Source organism: Halichoerus grypus, chromosome 3, assembly GCF_964656455.1.
Source record: "Halichoerus grypus chromosome 3, mHalGry1.hap1.1, whole genome shotgun sequence".
NCBI classification, from domain to species: domain Eukaryota; kingdom Metazoa; phylum Chordata; class Mammalia; order Carnivora; family Phocidae; genus Halichoerus; species Halichoerus grypus.
The window spans coordinates 130,271,563-130,292,995 of NC_135714.1; the positions used below are offsets into that span (position 1 = coordinate 130,271,563).

Consider the following 21,433-nt stretch of genomic DNA (forward strand, 5'->3'; position numbering starts at 1 on the left):
GTATTTACTTACAAAATAAGGATAAGGCTGTTTATCACAAGCCTCCCATGTGAGACTAGTGAGATTTTTATCAAGGTTTTGAGATTAATATGTGTGGGTAAAGAGCTCTGAGATTTGTTGAAAGGAATTATAAGAAAATTATTTTAAGTCCATTTCCTGACATGAAGGTAATGATGTTTTAAATAATAATAGTATGTAGTCTCTGATAATAGTTTCCTTAAGGATTTAGATCTATACCATTATTTCTCCACATATAAAATAAGGCATTTTTTTTCAAAATAGGAAATGTTTCCTAGTAGTTGAAAAAAAAGGAAACACAGATGATTTGCTAAGTCAGGGTCCTCTCTCATTCTCCTGTCTAGCCTCCCTTCTTTTTCCTCAGGCAATCTTTAAAAGAACAGTTAATCCAAGAAAATCTTTATTGCACTTAGACCAGTTACCGATAATTTGTGCTTAATTCTTAGACTCTTAAAAATATTTCATATTCTCCTAACTTTAAATCACATTTTATGTGTCCAAAAGTTACTATGGAAATACAAATAAAGTAAAACGAAACAAAACACTCACCATTCTTAGATATAAGGGGACAAACGAGACTAAGTGAAAGTCTATATTTTAATAAAAATACTACCTTCTAAAATAAGGAGGATATCCAAGGAAACCATGAAGAATATATTAGAGGTGACTAACTTTACTTTCAGTCACATACTTAGAAAAGTGCTACCTACTATGAATGTCCTTCTGGAAGCAAAGAGAGCTTATGTCATTTCCTAAGCCAATTCTATTCAAAGTGTTCAGTTTTAGAATGAGCCAGCAAGAATAAAAAAATTTTTTCTGGGACAATGCAATTTTTTTTTTAACCATTTTAAAAAATCATTCCAAAGCAGAAACATTTCAGTTTGCTTTTTCCTGGAGTAATGCTTAGTTTCATACATTGAATATAAAACTATTTTATTCATATCCAATGTGAAATTATTATTGAGACTATGTTTACTGCCCACAGGATATTTAGAATGGTTATTCACTCCTTTTCATATTTGAAGTTTCAAGATCATTTGCAGTGATATATTATCATTTTATATATTGTCTTCTTAGCTGACATATAATTAGTGGCACATATACAATTTGTGAAACTATAAACCATGGTGACATTGATTATTTAATCTTACATTATTTGCTGATAGAAATGAAACCGTGAAGCCTATAACATCAATAAAAGAACTACATCTAAGCTATGCCTCGTTTATACTGCCAAGAATGCCCATATGATCATAATCAATCTATGATAAAAAATAGTGTCAGTTCACATGAAGATATAAAAGCAAATGGGCATAAGTAATTCCAAATGGGCAAAGTATATCTCCAAATAAGAATGTAATCAATGAAGGAAATCGGTAATTGCGCGTGCGTGTGTACGTGTGTGTGGGGGGGGGGTGGGGAGATGGGGCAAGAAGAGGGATGATTAGTAGAAAAAGATATACATGTGAAATTCCATATATTTCAAAACAATTACACAATGTAAGTTAACAGAGAACTACAACTCATAGAATCACAAAACTATTAGGGACTATTAGGGACTTTGGATAAATAAACAACAAAATAAGAAAAAAATTGCTGTTTTAATAAAATCAGAATTTCTAAAAAATCTATTACTATATATAATAAATGTACCATGACAACTAAAGGTTGGACGTTAAATAACCTGGGAAAAAAATCATGATAAAGAAATAATCAAATTAATGGAACTCAATAGCTTACTCTCATATATGACTTATTGCAGTGGTGGAAAGAAGTCACTTAATCAGTCCATAAATATACTTTACTCTGAAAATGATATTAAGTCATAGCAGCTTATCATTTACAGCTCTCTTTAACACTAATTAAGAGTGTTAAACTGACAATACTGAATACCATAATTAGCATGACCATGTTTAAAGGTGGTTGCTGTTGAGTTATATTTTCAAATAGCACCCAATGAAGAATATAATTGATAGCCCTTACCTCTTTAGGGAGCAAGGAAATGAAGTCTCGTTGAAACTGGGGTTCTATCACTTGCATCATATGTTTTACTTGGGTTGGTTCACAACTATCAATAAGCTCGTCTAAAGCAAGCAATTTCTCTGGTCCACTCCAGCTCTATCAAAAAGGAAGTAGAAATTTTTATTATTTTTATAGATGTCTCAAATTATAAGCTCATAAAGGAAAATCCACATTTATACATAACATAAAAGGTGGCTACTTATAGTGAAATTTTCTCCAAAAGTCACTGATGTGATAATCAGTCTCATCAAATTTACTAGCTACCTTTATTTTGTAAAATAAAAAGCAGCCATGGTTTTGACAAATATTTTTGCACTGCATTATTTATTATAAATGTTATATGTTCATCTACCATCAAAATACCGGCTGAGAAACCAAAGTTTTATTTGGAAACATCAACTTGGCTACTGAGTAAATAGGATATTTTGAAAGATGATTTTCCTTCCTCTATATTCTTTCTAGTGGGCACCATAAAATTTGATGGCGTTAATAAGGCACTGATCTGAGAGTTAAGAAACTGGCAGCATCACTTAGAGAGAAATTAATAATTGGATATACTGCACATCTGACAAACGCCTGTGATCCACAAAATAAAAGAGCTTTGATTTATTATGCAAAAATAATTTCAGATAAAAAACAGCAAAAATATAAAACAGTAACTAACTTAGTAATAAAATTAGCATATGAACAAAAGGGTCAGAAACAAAGTACTACAAAAACAAAAATACATCATAATACTTTAAAAAATATGAGCCATTTTAAACTAGACTGGAGGATTATTTAAAAACATCTTTTTTTTTTTTTGCCAGTGAGGAACATCTGCACAGAATACCATGATTCCTAAAAGGAAAAATTAAAAAGCCATGTGAATAATTTAAAATGTTAGAATTTCCCCTCACAATAATCACATAAAACATTTAAATAACCTTGTGATATTTAAGTGAAAGAACATCCTTGAGCAGGATGATTTAAGTACATTTGTGAATTATGATGTCCATTTTGGAAGCAGGTGAAGAGAGAACAATAGGTGGGGTTTGGAGCTAGAAAGATCTGGATTTTGACATTCCATTTCTTGCTCAAACCAGGAACCTGGATTTTGTAACATGTGAAATAGATAATAACTGAAAACTGAGATATACTGAGGATACAGGAAGCCTTATTTAGAATGCTTTTTAAAGTACTTAAAAATTTTTTTACCCCTTTAGAATCTACAATGAATTTCCTTTCTTCTTTTCTATCGTAAAGTGTAGATTATGTTAATACTATCAAATATTTCAGTAGTACTCCTCCCACAGCACTTATCACAAACATTATCTTATTTAATCATAAAAACCCTGGAAACATTCCCATTTTACCCCCAAATAGGAGGAAACACAGGCTCTAATAAATCTTTTTATTTCTATATATACACACACACCTAGAACATTCTCCTGGAGCACTCATCTTGTATCCTTTTTAGTTAGGGTGAGGACTGATACATAGAAATAAAAAATACTCATATACATGTATCTGCATACACATGACCAATTAAAAGCAGTTAATTTGAAGTTAGATTGTTTTATTCAGTTTTCCTCACACAGCTTCAAATCCTGGTTCAAAACTTACTCTTTGACAAAACTTAACACTGATCAATCTCCACTCATCTCTGATCATTTAGTGTCAATACTATAAAAACTCTGATTTGATTTACATTCCACATAGGACTGAAGATGGGTTTTCATAACATGTTGTTCCTCTGCAACTATATTATAAGGATTCATGGACACTAGTATAAGGACATGCCAATTTGGGTGATGGACAATTTATGCTGACTAGATAAAAATGCAGCTTTAATTAAGTAACTTGATAGCATAATAATTTTTTAAAGATTTTATTTATTTATTTGAGAGAGAGCAAGAGAGAGAGAAAGCAGGAGAGGGAGGAGGGTCAGAGGGAGAGGCAGACTTCCAGCTGAGCAGGAAGCTGGATGAGGGACTTGATCCGGGAACTGGGATCATGACCTGAGCCAAAGGCAGATGCTTAACTGAGCCATCCAGGCACCCCTTAATGCAAACTTCTTAAACCCCTTTGCATATATGAATGCCTGCCCTAGAAATAGTTTATGGAAGTGTTTATGGTTAAATTTTGATATAAAAATAAGGATATCGTATGTAATCTTTTACAATGAAAAGAGTAAAAAACCTTTCAACATATTACTACTCTATATACTTTACATAGATTAATGACATTAATAGCTACAATGAATATTTCTACTTGAAGGTAATATATATGTTTGATGTTTTTTTTTTTGAGTAAATGTATTGTTACTGTTTTCTTAAGAAAGGAATAGAAAAGCATTATCAATACATGATACATAACTGTGTCTTTTATCAAGGGATGTAGAATGAAAAAAGCCAGAACAGAAGACAAATAACTGATTCAGACCTTAAACACTAAAAACTGTGTCAAAAGTGTCTATATACTTAAGGAAAAGTCCATGACAAAAACTATGCCTGAATAGCACAATGTTTCTAGGACTTTAAACAATGTTTTGTTTTGTTTTTAAGATTTTATTTATTTATTTGACATAGAGAGTGAGAGAGCACAAGCAGGGGGAGTAGCAGGGGGATTAGGAGAAATAGGCTCCCCGCTGAGCAGGGAGGCTGATGTGGAGCTTGATCCCAGAACCCTGAAATCATGACCTGAGCCAAAGGCAGATTCTTAACCGACTGAGCCACCCAGGCACCCCAACAACGTTTTTGTTTTAAACACTATTTAACAAGTCAAATAAAAAGTATACCTTGATTTAAATTATACATATATTCAGCAGATGGTACTTTGTGACATTTTATTGAAAAGTACACCACTGACAAGGATTAGCATCACAGTCTGTAAACTGGATCGTAAATGAGACTGTTTCCACAAGCACACATATTTCAACAGTCTCATTACTCACTGAAATCACATCTCTTAGATGGTTCCAACAAAGGTATGAGCCATATAGACACATTCCTCTCTCCAGCCTGGATTTCTTCCCTGGACTCCAGACCACTATATAAAATTGCTTACTCAATATGTATTCTTAGATATGTAATAGAAACTTAACATTTCCATGATCTTTCTCTTCAAATATGCACGTTCACAATCCTCCCTATTTCCGTAAAATGTAACTCCATTCTATTGGTTGCTCAGGCCAAAAACTCTGGAATCATCCCTGACTGTCCCATTCTCACCACTGTCAGATGGTTCTGGTCCATCAACAAATTTAAAAGTTTTAAACCTCAAAATATATCCAGAATCTGACCATTAACTACATTGGTCTAGCTACTATCATCTCTCACCTGGATTATTCCTATAACCTCTTACCTAGTCTCTCAGCTTCCCACCTTTGCTCTCATCGTTCTGTTCTCCACAAAACAGTCAGTGATACTCAACTCTTCTGCTTAAAACCCTCTAGTGGCTTCCCACTTCAAAGCAAAAACCGAAGTCTTTAGGGTTGGCCTACAAGGTTCTAATTTCCTACTCCTATCCCTCTTGTTTTCTCGCTTTAGCCATAAACACATCAAGCATGCTCTGCTTCAGAGCCTTTTCACTTGCTGTTCCTGGAACATTCTTGCCCTTGATATCCACATGGCTTGCTTCCCTATTTCCTTCTGAGACCTACTCTGGGCAACCTTTCTAAAATTGCAAACCAGTTCCAACCACCGCCGCCCCCCCCCCATTCCATCCCCCTCCTGACTATAACGCAAGTTCTGTGAAAAAGGGATTTTGGTTTGTTTTGTTCACTACTGTATCCCAAATCCAAAGTAGAACCTAGCACCTGACAGGTGCTCAGTAACTATTTGTTGAATAAATAAATGAATCCCCAAAGAGTCAGGAAATAGCGCACCACCACGATCTCAAAATTCTCTCCAGAGAGTATTTCTAGTATTTATATTTGACGGTATCACTAGGACTTATTTTTAGTCTGGTTCCAGGGCTGGTTCCAAATTTTGTACACATACATGATTTACCACCAAGGGAAGTATGTATTAACTTGAAAAACTAGCAGTTAATGACTATATTAAAACAAAGTAACAACAACCCACACCAACCTTTAATGAGGAATAGTGGAAAGAGCACTGAATTGGGGATCAGAAAAGCCAACTTTTGGAGAAGATACTGCCACTAATTAGATTACAGTTTAACCTCTGTAGGCCTTAGTTTCTTTATCTACAAAAGTGCTGCGTAATTCTGATAATTATTTTATTTCTGTTCTGAAAAACAGTTGTCCTGGATAAAAGTATCATCCTTTGGTCTTTCATGGTAAAGTTATGTGAGAACGTATTTAAGGGGCTAGGAAAAACATTCCAAATTCGGAGAGGATCAAGAGAAACAAAACTTACTTTGTGGACAAAATTGCAAATGCAAACTTGAAAATTCCCCATGGAAGTGGTATTTTATTTCAGATAATTAGAGCATGCAAGTAGGAGAAAAGAATATAAGGAGCACTGAACTGTAATCATGAGCTTGGGTTTCACCAGTAAATTCACCGTGGAACCATATGAAAGTGCCTTAATTAATCTGAGTCTCAGAGACCCCACCTGTATAATAAGGCGCTTGGTGAAGACCAGTGTCACCCAAATGCTGGTTGAGGAGTGTAAGGATCAGAGTCCTACGACTCACCATCAAAGAGTCTGATTCAGTGGTCAAGGTGGGGCTGAGGATATTTTATGTTTTAAATAAAAAACTCATCCAGTATTGATGCAAGTGATTCATAAATAGTAGTGGTTACTAGTCTGGATGATCCCTATAGCCCATTCAGACAAACCTTTTATGACTTTGGGCAGTACTATGCCTGAATTTCACGTGGTCAAGAACTCAGCTCTCCTGACTTTCTTAAACTCTTCCTCACACAAGGTTTCTTGCTCATACTGCTTCAAATACAATTGCAAAGTAATACTAAATTCATTTTCTTTTGGCATCATCCTGTTTTAATATTTTGTTGACTAACAAATAAAGAAGACCTAAATAAAATGAGTTAAGAGAACATGTACAATTTCTAAGTGTTAACATGGAACTTAATTAAATCCTTCAAGAGAGTATTTTTATTCCACTTTTAATTTCAAAACACGTAAGTATTTTCTACTTTATCATTTAAAAAAAATATTTTGAGTATAAGTATTTTCAAAGTACATTCACAGTTTTAATGCAATGCAAATTTGTTTTGATTAAAATAATGCTAATAATGTTAAGCTAATAACATTTGTAGGAAGCTGTTTTTACTAGCCCTTTTTTAGACCGGAGAAAACAAGGGCTCACAAAGGCTATTTCTTGACCAAGAGAGGAAACTAACATTTATTGAATCTCCACTATGTTTCCAAATATAGCTTTAAGCACATTACTATATTGTCTCCTGTTTGACAACTTTTTAGTGTTATATCTGTTTTACAGAGGATGAAAATAAGGCAGAGTGGTTACATAATACCAACAAAATTCCATAGTATTAGGAGGCAAAGCCAAAATTTGTACTAAGATCTTTTTCTTCTAAGTTATACGTGTTCCTCATTATATCAGGATACCTCTAAATATAAATTTCAACATAAGATAATGTTATAATGTTATTGGTGCCTTTATTAAACACATATATTAACACACAAATGCACAAGCAAACAAAATGACCAATCCTCTGTCCCAAAATTAACAACCTGAAGCATCAACCTGGCTGCCAAAAAAAGCAGAATCAATGGCTACTAAAAATTTAAACAGTACAAAATTTCTGGTTTGTTGTTTTGTTTTGAATTTCCACTTCTATATTGCAGTGGCATTTTGTTTCAATTTCCCTTTATCCAAAATGGTGTATCATTTGTTCTCATTCAATTTATAAATTGAGTACAGAGTACTTTGTCAGAATAGATGGAGCTGGACCAAAACAATGCTGTATCATTGCCTTAGGAGCAATAGCAGAACAGTAAGGGGACAAGCTCTCCCATTTTGCTTGTTATGCAACGAAAAAGTCCTCATTAAATACCCCCACAGCACATCTGTAGAAATCATGCCAGTTTAATTATCCCTCAACTATAGCACATAGGTCAACTCATGACTCCCCCACTTTACTATGAAATTATATCTCTCCACATGTTAAGCATGAAAGCATTGTAAGCTTTTAGGCAAGGGATTCATCTCTAGTTCCTTTGGTGCCAGCCCTGAAAATAAAGGGCAATGCCCAACAATGAGGCCCTGGGTGTGTCAGAGATGGATATGGTACTCAAAGGATTAAGGTCCTGATATACCTGTCTAGTTGGCCTTTTGTTGCTAGTAGATTTCTTTGCTGCAGAATATTTATCTGAAAAAAATACACATAGTACTATACCTGCAGGGATAATTCTACCTATTATTCCTATTAGCTAAGAACAAGTTTTCTTCACTGCATTTACGTGTCACATGAAAAGCAATCAAATGGGCTTCTTTTTACAGAACAAAAGCTAACCTAATATTCTTTAGTTTATTGAACCTCATTAATTCTAAGAAATGATTTTTTAAACAACATTTTCGAAGATGGAATGCTTCTAATAACCTATGGTATCTCAGACTTGATACATACAATATGTGGTAACGTGGACATTTCAGTAAGAAAACCATGAGCGAGGGGCGCCTGGGTGGCTCAGTAGGTTAAGCGTCTGCCTTCAGCTCAGGTCATGATCCTGAGGTCCTGGGATCAAGTCCTGCATCAGGCTCCCTGCTTAATGGGGAGCCTGCTTCTCCTTCTCCCTCTGCCACTGCCGCTGCTTGTGCTCCCTCTCAAATAAATAAATAAATAAATAAACAAAATCTTGAAAGAAAAAAAGCATGAGCTAGCGAAATAGGCAAGCATTATACAAAGAACTCCCTAAAACATCCTCCCTGCAAAATAAAGCACAAAGAGTCCTAGGAACAGGCTCAGCAGGGGGCCTGACTCTCCCTCTGCCCCTCCCCTGCTCATGCTCTTTCAGTAAATAAATAAATAAATAAATAAATAAATAATCTTTAAAAATGCTATGAAATCAGCTTCTGCATTACTCTCAAGTGCTGTGCTGCTCGCATTGTATGCGTGTGCAAGCATGACAACACATACCTATATTCCCATCTTGGCTTAATCAAAGATGATAAAAATCTTTAAAGTATTTCTTTAAAAGTGTGAATGTCTGAGTCCTATTTTCACCTTACTGATGGATAAACTTCTTATCAAAAGGATATGGTAGGGGTGCCTGGGTGGCTCAGTAGGTTAAGCATCGGCCTTCGGCTCAGGTCATGATCCCAGGGTCCTGGGATGGAGCCCCACGTCAGGCTCCCTGCTCAACGGGGAGTCTGCTTCTTCCTCTCCCACTCCCCCTGCTTGTGTTCCCTCTCTCTGTCAAATAAATAAATAAAATCTTAAAAAAAAAAAAAGGATATGGTAAAAAAAATTAAAATTCTGAGCGGATGCATAGGAAAAAATTAAAACTTAAAAAATCAGGAACCTGAGGTAAAAGAACTGGGAGGAGGAGAGAGAACAATCCTTGGGGAAAGGTAAGTTTAATCAATTTGTGACAATGCAAACAAAAAAAATTCTTTGTAATTTTAGTTGTTCATAACGTTACAATAAGAATAATATACAACTTTAATTCCTCTAACCCACAGATGCTCAGTCTCACACTGGTGACATTTTGGGCCCGAGAACAGTTTGCTATAGGAGGCTGTCCTTTACATTGCCCCTACCCACTAGACGCCAGCAGTGTCCTGCCCTCCACCCCATCAGTTGTAAAAACCAAAAATGTTTCAACAGAGGGAAAAATCTGCCCCCTGTTGAGAACCACTGCTCTAACCTTTCAGTTACCAACTGAAAAAAAAGGTTACCCTAGTTTCTCTGAAATCACCTGAAGGGCAGAAAACAATTCTAAAAATCCATTTAAAAGCAACACTGATTCAAGTAAGTTTTCTAGCGATAGAAGAAAAAGAGTAGGACATTTATTTAGTTTTTGCCCAGGAATTTAATATATAAGGATTTACATAATGGATGTCTTAAAAATCTGAAATATCAAATAAAGTCAAGTAAAGTATCTTCTTTTTCCTTTATGCATTTTTATTCCCTTATGCATTCATAAAATAACTACCAATCGAGCAGTCGGAGGTAAGGAAATATATTCATTTTACATTAATGCCATGGCTAATATCAGAGATAGCTTCACTTTACATAATTTATATTATTTAGTATTTACAAAGAACAATTAAGCAAGTGTTAAATCTAGGTCAACCATTTTGCTAAATACTTGATTTATATGCATTATCTCATTGGAAGAAGAAATAAATCAATTTACTATCACTATCAGGAGTTATAAAATTCCTAACAGAGGTTTGGTTGTAGCCAATCTTCCTGGTAAACTTCCAAAGAATTTAAATCCCAGTAAAATACAGTAATCAGAATTTGAACATAATAAGCCATACACAAGCATGGCACAGATGAAAAGAAGCTGTATCAACTCTTGAAGACTACTAGGGTAACAGTGATGGGTAAGTCACCACCAGTGACTAATTAGCAGAGTTCCCACATTACTCCTAAATGCTTAACTTCCAAGCACTATATTTTATTTATTTTTTAAAAGATTTATTTGGGAGAGTGCATGCGTGTGCACACCAGTGAGGGGAGGGGCAGAGGAAGAGGGAGACAGAGAATCCTTAAGCAGACTCCCCGCTGAGCATGGAGCCCGACAAGGAGCTCAATCCCAGGCCCCTGAGATCATGACCTGAGCCTGAAACCAAGGATCAGCTGCTTAACCAACTGAGCCACCTAGGCAACCCCTAAGCAATAAATTTTAGAGAGCAAGTACATTCAGCAACCCCAGAAACCCAAACATAAAGGAGAAAAGGAAGAAAGGTCTTATTATCTAAAAGGCAATAAAAAATGCAAATGCACACTAATACAAAATAAGCACTGGATTCTCTCGATTGATACACTTAAAAATTAAAATGAGCTTCCTTATTTTCAAAAGCATTTTTTATTGACATATACTTCACATAACATAAAACTCACCATTTAAAATGTACACTTAAATGGTTCCCAGCACACCTATCTTGCTATGCAACCATCATCACTAACGACTCCAGAACATTTCCATCACCCCAAAAAGAGATCCCGTATCTATTAGCAGTTAGTCCCAATATCCCCTCACCAATCACATTGCAATCACTAAACTACATTCTGTCTCTATGGATTTGCCTGTTCTGGATAGTTCACGTAAATATAATCATGCAATATGTGGCCTTTTGTGTCTCGCTTCTTTCACTTAACATAATGCTTTCAAGGTTCATCCATGGTGTAGCATGTAACAGTTCCTTCTCATGGCTGAATAATCCCTTATTTTTTACAGCAATTAAGTGAAGCATTTCAAGTACTGTTAGACATGTCACCTGAAACATTTTCAGCCATTCCTGGAGGCCTGTAGGTGGTTGTACAGATGTAATTCGGCGTCGTTGTTGCCCTTGGCCATTGGCTGCTCTCAGGTCTCCAAAAGTTGTTGGTGTTGCTGAACATGGTACAAGCCCAGTGGTACTAGAAAAAACAACAACAACAAAAAACAAACAAAAAACCCCACAAGAGTGGAAACAAAGATAGGCATTTATTAAGAATAATGGGCTTTAATTTAATAAGAATATGATCTGGCATATTTCAAACATCAATAGAATTATTACTTTTATTTGCTTATTCCCAGAGAGCAAGGATACACAAAATCTAGTCTGCTATTCTTAGAGTAGGTTTCCTGCCTCCTACATAGGCACCTGTTATTATCCCAGCAATGCTAATTGCAACCAAATGACAGAATCTCTATGGCAAAACTGCAACTTGTTGATACATGTAAGTGATGTTAAAATATATCCTTAGAAGATACAGGTCCCACCTCTCTTATGACCACTCTTCAGTGACTTAATTAAATAAAAGTTCAAATTTCCTTAATAAAAAGAGTTGTAAAACTTACTAATGCTTTAAAAAATTCATATGTAGAAGCAGTATGCTCAAATAATTTTGGACATTTCACTAGATACATTCTAAATTATTTGTAATATTTATTTCTTTTCAACTTTCCACTGTTGTTTATAAAGCTTAGCCTAGATGACATTTGACAGGAACAAGCCTTGATTAGACATATATTTACTCAAAACAGTTAAATATTGAAAACTTACTATGTTATATATAAAACTAAATAAAATGAGATGATCTAAATACTTTTATACAATAATTTAAACTGAGACATTAAAGAAAACAAACCTGAAATTCAATTCTGCCACTAGTAAAATGAAAGAGTTAAGACTAGATGGTCTATCTCTAGAACTGTCCAACTTTCCTAAAAATGACTAATAACAGAAAAAGTATAGTTATAACCAAGTTATTAATATTTTAAGCTTTACTTTCTAATTTCAATAATAATTAAACTGTTTATTCTTGAGGTAAATACTGAATATCTCTATTTTAGAGACATTTGGGAAAAAAATGCAGGAAGACTCATAATTACATTTGTAAAATAATCTTCAGCTTATTGAGCTATGATAATAAAGTGTTTTAAATCCAAAGAACATATAAATTGTATCCTAACAGCTCAATATCTGCTCTGATAAATTACTAATGAAAACAATTCCCCAATTCTTTACTATCCAACGTATCTCATTATTTTGTTAAAAAATGTATCTTAGTCACCATATTTTACAGAAAAATCTACATATCTACCATCTTTAAATCTTTTAACATTATACATCTATGATAATCTCTAACATACAATTAAATCTGTCTATCAAATTTCAAAAGTAAGCTCATTTTCTTCTCCAAAATGAAACAGAATGTGATCATAACTTAAATTTTCTAATAAAGAAGATGTTAAGATGGAAAATCAGTTTCATTGTTATTATTAGAAAATCTGTCAAAAAAATTAAAAAACACCAAATATATACTGACAAAGTCTCCAAAAAGACATGGAAATCAATCTGCTGTTTGGTTTGCTTTGGTAAGATTATGTTAAAAGGCTGAAAACAGAACGTGCACCTTTTCAGGTGTTTTCTCAATATAAAAAGTAAGCAACTAAAGGCAAAATTCTATTAAAATGTGTCCTGTAGTAAAAATTTAGCATTTGTTTATAAGCGGCCTTAAAAACAACTGAACCATTTAATACCTTTGTCCTGGTATCAGCCATATTATTAGAAGACCAAAATGACATGGCTGACTGGAATCTACACATTAAAAATAGAACATTTTTAACATTAAACTCAACTTTCTCATCTAAGAAATACTTTATCAAGACTAGAAGAAAAAAGCAAAAATGAAATGAAGAGTTTCACTTGTCTCTCTATCACTCCACACCCTCTGGTGGAGGTGCCCAAACAGTGAAATTGTCAAAAGGCAAAGAGGAAGAGAGAAGGGGACGGGACAATCAACATGGGGAAATCACACAGAAAGCATTTCTTGAATAAATAGGAGATAGTTTTATTTTTCTCTTCTGTATCATCTCTACATTTTTTGCATATAAAACTAATTATTATGATTTCTAAATTTCATGGAAGAGCATTTGAAAAAAATTTTTTCTACAACTGAATGAAATAAAAATATAAACTCTTTGGGAAAAAAAGAGATGCAATCTCTAACAATGCTCAATCACAGAAACTTAAGTCTGAGGAATGTTAATTTTATTGCACCTTATATAATAAGCATAACTTTAAATCAAAATATTTAGGAAAAAAAAGAAATACCACCATCATGAAGTTCTTATGGCTTCTAGAGCTAACTTTTAATCAGTAATTTGAAGAAGTGACAATTATGCAAAGAAGACCAAAAAAAGCTCTGAAGATACTTTTGTCTTTTAAATTTTAAAATACCAAATTCCAAATGACATCCAAAACCATTTTTAATTGGCTGGGTAATAGATATTGTGCTTAAGTTAACCTAATTAGCATGAGAGTGGGAAAAGTTTTATATTGATGCAAAATCCAAAAAAGATGGAATGGTGCACAGAACAAGACTACAATTGTATTTAGTTGTTATGGAAACTATTTTACTGGTGTGGAAATGTATGTGTTAAAAACATAAGATCTACCAAGCAAATAAAAGGGGATTTCTAACACAGTAAGATTTATTTAGTAACTGTGAGGTTTAATTCACTGCTAATAAATGTATCTTCAATTTTGCATATATAAATATCTACCCTAGAATCGCTGTTGCTATAGTAACAAGATATATTTGCTCATATTCATGTTTTAGAATTTACTTTTTAGAATTCCTTAAAATTTGTGATTTAAAAATTTTGTTCGTAAGAAAAATTCTGCTTGTGTCTTATTTCAAAGTATTAGTAAGAAAACACAGGCTATAATGGTAGTCATTCTTCTTAAAATTATGTTATTTCTCAATTTTTAGTGATCTCAAAATGTGTTACAGAGTCAACAGTACTAGTGACATTATGATTCTATGAGAATAAACTGGAAGAAAAGCTTTTGGAATCATCACCTCTTTAAAGAAACATAAAAATCATGAGTGAATCAATTATTATACTTAATATTACCTTGTATATTCTGAGACTTTGCATGGTTTCTTTCCCAAAGAAAAAGAGCGGACCTCAGAACCATGGTCTAATTTTCTTTTCATCTATAAGGTAAAGCAAATAAGATAGATTTAAGAAAAAAATCACTTGTCCCAACTAGCAAATCTTAACATTAGCACTGGCAATAGTGAAAAAAATTCTTAAATTTTCATATGCCTAAATTTTCATTAGTTAGGCATAGTTAATGTACGTAGAAAATAAATGCTTCATGGTTTCTTTTGCTAGTTCTACTTTGTTTTACTCTTTAAAGACTAGAAAGGTGAATTCCCCCCTCCAATATTTTGTCCAGAAGAATAGCATATGGTGATTTAAAAATTGATATTCATCATACATATTCCTTGAGAGTGATATACCTTTCACATTTTCCAGTTTAAGAACCAATATAGGGGAAATTTTCATGTTAATACACATATTACAGAACCATATTTAACATGTCTCTCTTAGTGATCATCATTTTCCTTTAAAAACATATTTCAAGATAAAATAGACAAAATTCAAAATTTCAAAACCTGAATGGAAGTAACAGTAACTGAATTTAAAACACACAGATTATTACAAAAGTATAAAGAGAACAATGTAAATAAAATGATCTTGAAAAGTAATTATAATAAGGCAAAAGCAATGAATATGGGCAATGAGGGGAGTACAAAAGTAAATCTGTAACAGGAGAGAAGTCTGGAGATGGTAATAATAAAGGTGGAAAAAAAGCCATCAGTTGATATTTACACAGAATATAACTTCACTGACAGATGCTCACTCAGGACAAAAGATTCTAACTTGAAAAGCAACATCAAAAAGATTTTAAAAGAATGAGTTAAATATCTTTGTAAGGTATATCCAACATCTATAGTTTTCAAGTATTTCCTTATGCTATGTATGTGATATACTGTAAATACATTCAGAATTGCATTTTGTCAACATCAAAATTGAAATATTTATTTTTTATATTTCACCATCCGTTAACGGAGGTCATCTAACTATAGATCTGTCATAAAACTAGAAAATAAGATCTGTTAAGATTCAACTTTTTCTATTTCAACAACCCCCTCAAGATTTGTGTCTTCTAATTAATTACCGTACTACTGAAAATTATGGGGGAGGGGGAGACCCAGAGTAATAGAGAGCTATACTCATTTTTTTATAATAAGGTGAAAACCCTTGCTTTGCAGCAGACTTCTTTCCTTACCTACTGCCTCACATGAGAACATCATAACACAGCATGCTACATTATAAATACTAAGGAGAACCAACAAGACTCTAAAAATTTTTGAACCACACTATGGATAATAAAGACTATGTTTTTATCATCATGAAAAAGTCTTCCAAAATATAGGGACGATCTTATGATATCAGGGACTAGAGTGAGGGTACAACAAGCTCATCCAGGATTTATACCTTAGTTCAAGAAATACCTACTGGAAAGAAATGGAATTGGTCTTATTTCAACCCTTCAGAAGTTTCTGTACTCATTATATCGTTTTAAAGTGATTCCTCTCAAAAACCATTATTTTCTTTCTCCAAATAATTTTAATAAAAAGCAAAAATAAACATATAAGCCTTAACATATAGACAGCCACGTGCTTCCATGTATATAAATTATAGACACGTACACATACACGCAAATGTATCTATCAGGAAGGTCAGTCAGTACAGATTACCTTAAAAATCTAGGTTTTTTTCATAACTTCCACAGATTCTCATTTTCAAAATTAACATGAGAAACTTTGATATTCATTCTAATTAAGTTGTAATACTGGCTTTCAGAACTTCCCTGGGTATCTTGTAAATACACATTGGTGCAAATGCCATTTGCCACCAAAAGCAAACTTTATTTTCATCTTAGAAATCCTTCAATGAATAAAAATGCCCAAAAGACATATCGAGGGAACCATTTGGAAAGGATTTTTTTATCTTCAGAATATTTTACCAAATAAAGCACTTTCTGTGTCTTTTAAATATTATATTGTTTACTGAAAATCCTGACTTTAGACCCAAAAATTAATTCTGCAATTTTTTAAGGGGCACAGAAAGTAAATATGATCTTTTAAAACATAAGTCCTAAATATTGTAGTGATTCTAGACTTTAAAAGAGTCAACTAAAGAAAGAAGAAAAGAAATATACATAAGGTATAGAAAATTAAAGGCAAAAGATTCACTAAAAGCCAACTAAGGGTAGAGTATTTCCAGGTCAGCATTTAACGGAGCCACATTTCCAAAGTCTAAATACATTTTCAGTGAAAATTCCCAGATTAAAATATACATTTTATTTCAAATTTAAAGCTGTTTACAGCTTACGCTGTCTTTGCATTATTTGCTTACATTCACGTTATAAAACAGAATACCAGCCATCCAGCCACCCACCAAATTTAGAGGATACTGCAGCCATCTCTGATGATACAGATTTTCCTTCTCAGGCAGGCACACACACACACAGTCATACAACACAGGAAGAAAACAGATTACTTACTTTGTAAAAAATCATTTTTAGTGTGCCGTAGAAACCCATATTTTCTGTATTTTTCCCCTTCAGTGATTCTGTGCCCCCGTGTGTCCGGCTGCTTGGCAGTCTCTGACAATATAAACCTTTTTCAGGTAGGTATGTCACAGATTCTAATGTGGACATGCTCAGGCACGTCAGAAAGGGAAGATTAGGGAGCAGAACCGGCAACAAAACTCCACAGTAAAGGCAAATGCAGCTCAGTATCAAACCGCTTCTCGGGACACACATACATACATGCAGCTTGACTGAGGAGAACTCGAGGGAATAATGAGAGAGAACCGAGAAGATTATTGGAGGAGACTATGCCCTGTCAAAGCCTTGACTGAACAGATTCCTCCCTCAGCAGCAGAGGGATCAGATTACATCTTCCCTTGAACACAGAATGGTGCAGTCCAGGATTCAGCAATGCAGACTGCACATCAATTATATGGTGATCCGCTCCAGGGAACCCGTAAGCACACAACGCACCGAACAGAGGGAGGATGTGGGCAGCAAATGAGACCGCCCCCACACGACAGCCCCCTTCCCCTTTCAAACTTTCAGATTATTTTGTATTTTGTAAAGCCTGCATTTCTGAAGAGTTTTAAATGGTAAGCATCCTTTCCACAAATAAGTGCTTTCAGAAACATTTCGAAAATGGAATATATTTTCCATACAGTCCTCCCAACAGAAGCAAAGCAGGCTATTTCCACTGTTACCCTATTGCAGTCCTGGCACAGACTGATCACATTTTTCAAGTAGCTTAGATGATACAAAATGAGCAATCCCAAAGGGAGAAATTAAATATTCTTTGGGGGGATTTACAATAAAGTAAACCAGTTTGGAGCATATAACATTTGCAGAAATTATGTAATAAGTTGTATTTCAACCTGCATATTTCTTATATTAACATTTAATGAAAATATTCCCTATGTGTTTCCATTTCACTCATTTAAAACATATCAAGAAAATTACCACACACTTCATCAATTCTTAGTAATCATGACAATTTATTTTTAAGACTATCAGATTGGTATTAAGTGTATAAAGTTTGGCCAAAAGGTTCTATTTCTCCAAAGAAAGCAAAAACTGGGCTCATTGGAGAGTCTGAACCTTATTTGTAATTTAATCTTGAGTAAACAGGAAGTACTGGACTTCTACCTCCAAAATTATTTTGACAGTGTATATTGTTTATCTTTAAAAGGGCATTTTACATAATAATAAAAAAAATACCAAAGTGTGCCTGAAGGCAACCTTTTGCTCAGAACAACTACTTCACAAATCTAGATATTTTATCTCCCAACTTGCTACACGACTAGCTTCAGAGGCAATTATAAGATTCCTTGGACTAGAAAGGCCCATTATTAAGGGTCTAGTTAATTAAATCCTACCCTCCCCATTAACATTCTTTATTACAAGTAAACTGTGTGCCTATAGTTATTTATGTAACTTAAAAAGTTTCCTCAGAAAAAAAGAAATACTATTTGGACTTAACTACATTTTAATACTCTCCGCTACGGTTAATGAATGACTTTCATTAGGTAAATGATTCTAAATGCTGCATAAAGTAATCATAATTTTAAAAATAAATATGTTTACCTTTATAACTAAGACATTAAGTCACTGTAATGTCTTTTACTTTAAAACATAAATGAAATAAGATAATCTAAAATTTTATAAAGACATACATCTTGGGTCTTCTGGAAATTACCCTCAGAAACAGTATGTACATGTACCCAGCAAATCGTTAGTTTTCTAAATAAACAATTAGCTTACTTCAAAGGAAAGTTCTTTTTAAAAAGAAATCTCTTAGCAAAAAAAAAAAAAAAAACCCAACTGTTAGGAATGGACCTATAAACCCTTTTGTTAGAAGATTCAGAGCACTCAAGATTTTTTAAAAAATACAAAGTAAAAAAAAAAAAGGGTAATTTCCCCTCCACCACCTGCCTCAATTCTGGGCTATGTAAAGAAACTAATTATAAAGTGAACACCTGAAATTTTCTCTAAAATTTGTCAGTGCTAACTAGCTTATTAGAGGACAAATGGACTACCCATCAGTGATATAACAGTATACACCTTGACTTCAATTGAAATCATGTCCTCTCTCTAAATGAAGTAACTTTTTCAAATTAAGTCTACTCCTCAATTGAGGACACAGACCAACTTTAATAAACCAGGGCCACTCCCAACATCTAGGATATTTAAAAGAAGAAAATAATTTTGTATATTCAAAGGAATGATCTTACGGTTATATAGCTCCTTTGTATGGTATGAAGTTATGGGAAAACCTGATGCTGACAAATGTATATTTATATGTAGGTTATGTATATTCATGTTTTATTTTTGAATAGGCAAAATATTTACATGATTCAAAACTCAAAATGATAATCAAAAAGTATATATTGAAAAAACTTTCCACCACCTGACATCCCCATCTTCCATGGGTCCCATTTCATAATTATTTTTATTAGTTTGTCCTTTAAGTGAGAATGTATATGTTTATAAGTACTCATGAAGACTTTATTTTCCCAAATATTTCAACAATTCTCCCTATCTTGTTTACAATGTTAATCTGATCTGTGAAGAAAGAATTTGGCAAGCAAAACTAGTCAACCAAACCTCTAACCAGATTTCGAAAAATTGAATAAAAATAATTTTCAATATTCTCTGAAGTACTATTAATGAAAGCTGTGATCTATTAATTTCATCATGATCTCTATATGAACAAAGCAAATGAAACCATTCTCCATTCCTATTTCTGAGAGTCTTGCCTAAAATACAGATGTTTAAAACTTTATTCAAAGATTTAAGTTTTTTAGTAGTAAGACTGAAAAGGCCTTTATGTATGTTATCTATATCTTTTTTTTATCCTTGTGGTATACAGAAACATTTCAAAACTGAGATCAGTCCATAATCTATGTCAAATAAGTTTAGGAAAAAAAGTATTTTATGTTCTATGCTAGAATGTTAGCTAGTAAGTTCACCGAAAAAAAGACTAGCTAGTCAACTATTAACAGCTAGGTAACACTTGTGTTTGTCACCCAAATTTTTAGAATCATATTTTCAATACAATAAAGTACATCTTCATGTAATTTCAGCTAATTTCCCATTCTACAAAAAAATTATTTCTTGTGCTGATTGACAACTTATAAGCCTTACTGTGGAAATCTATTAGCAAGGGGAGTGACTGCTAATTCAGACCCAATGCTCATCTCATCACAACTCCATTGAACTAGATGTAGGAGAAGAATGGATGAAAGGAGCTACTTAAGAAAGAAAGATAACGAAGATGTACTGCCCCAGAGTCTAAGCCTCTGGGAAATAAGGCAGTAGAATGATTAACCTGTGAACTAGCACAAGAGAAATGGCTCCTTCTGAAAAACTAATTGGGATAACTAAGTTTTTAGAAGGGCAAGTTGTAGTTATGGGCATAAACCAAAACTAAGAAAAATATAAACAATAAAGCAGTCTTCACTGAATCATGTATCTTCAGAGAAGTATGTATCTTTATACATAGTGTCAACAGGTGAAGGAGTAATCCAATAACTTTTCCCCACCTTGACTCTCAGAGTTCATTATTTCCATTTTAAATATATTATTTTATTATTGTACTTATCATATTTCATTGTCATTATTTTAATACATCTTTCTCCACTACTATCTACTCCTTGAAGATTCCCATCTTACTCTAAGACACAGTAGAAAAATGATACATAACAAATAATGTTTTATTTTTTTACGATTTTATTTATTTACTTGTCAGAGAGAGAGAGAGCACAAGCAGGGGGAGCGGCAGGCAGAGGGAGAAGCAGGCTCCCTGCTGAGCAAGGACCCTGATGTGGGACTCGATCCCAGGACCCTGGGAGCATGACTTGAGCCGAAGGCAGATGCTTAACTGACTGAGCCACCCAGGCGTCCCAACAAACAATGTTTCTGAATAACTGGCCATATAAGCAAATAGCAGCAACCATGGCATCATTTTTCTAAAGCATAAATACGTTATACTTAGTACTAAAAAGTCTATCTACTGTATTAGAATTGATAGTATAATATTATTGGTTCTTTTTATTATCTTCCTAACATTTTTTTTTAAGAATTTATTTATTTATTTGACAGAGAGAGAGAGACAGAGAGAGAGGGAACACAAGCAGGGGGAGCGGAAGAGGGAGAAGCAGGCTTCCCGCAGAGCAGGGAGCCCGATGTGGGGCTCGATCCCAGGACCCTGGGATCATGACCTGAGCTGAAGGCAGATGCTTAACCAACTGAGCCACCTAGGCGCCCCTAACATTTTCTTTTAAGTAGGCTCCACGCCCAGCATGGAGCCCAACATGGGGCTTGAACTCACAACCCTGAGACTAAG

General features: G+C 33.9%; 1 protein-coding gene across 5 annotated transcripts in view; it reads right to left on the reverse strand.

Annotated features, from left to right (window-relative positions):
• FBXW7 (F-box and WD repeat domain containing 7) overlaps positions 1-21,433 on the reverse strand; it is a 218,356-nt gene that overhangs the window by 15,489 nt on the left and 181,434 nt on the right. For 4 of the 5 annotated variants that reach the window (XM_036091354.2, XM_036091283.2, XM_078069312.1 and 1 more), the window contains 3 exons: positions 14,556-14,638; positions 11,425-11,566; positions 2,002-2,136 (listed from right to left, as the gene is read on the reverse strand). In XM_036091354.2, coding sequence (XP_035947247.1) covers positions 2,002-2,136; positions 11,425-11,566; positions 14,556-14,638 — 360 coding nt within the window. Of the gene's footprint in view, positions 1-2,001; positions 2,137-11,424; positions 11,567-14,555; positions 14,639-17,061; positions 17,515-21,433 lie in introns of those variants that run through there. The other variant, XM_036091491.2, reaches the window with a different exon arrangement.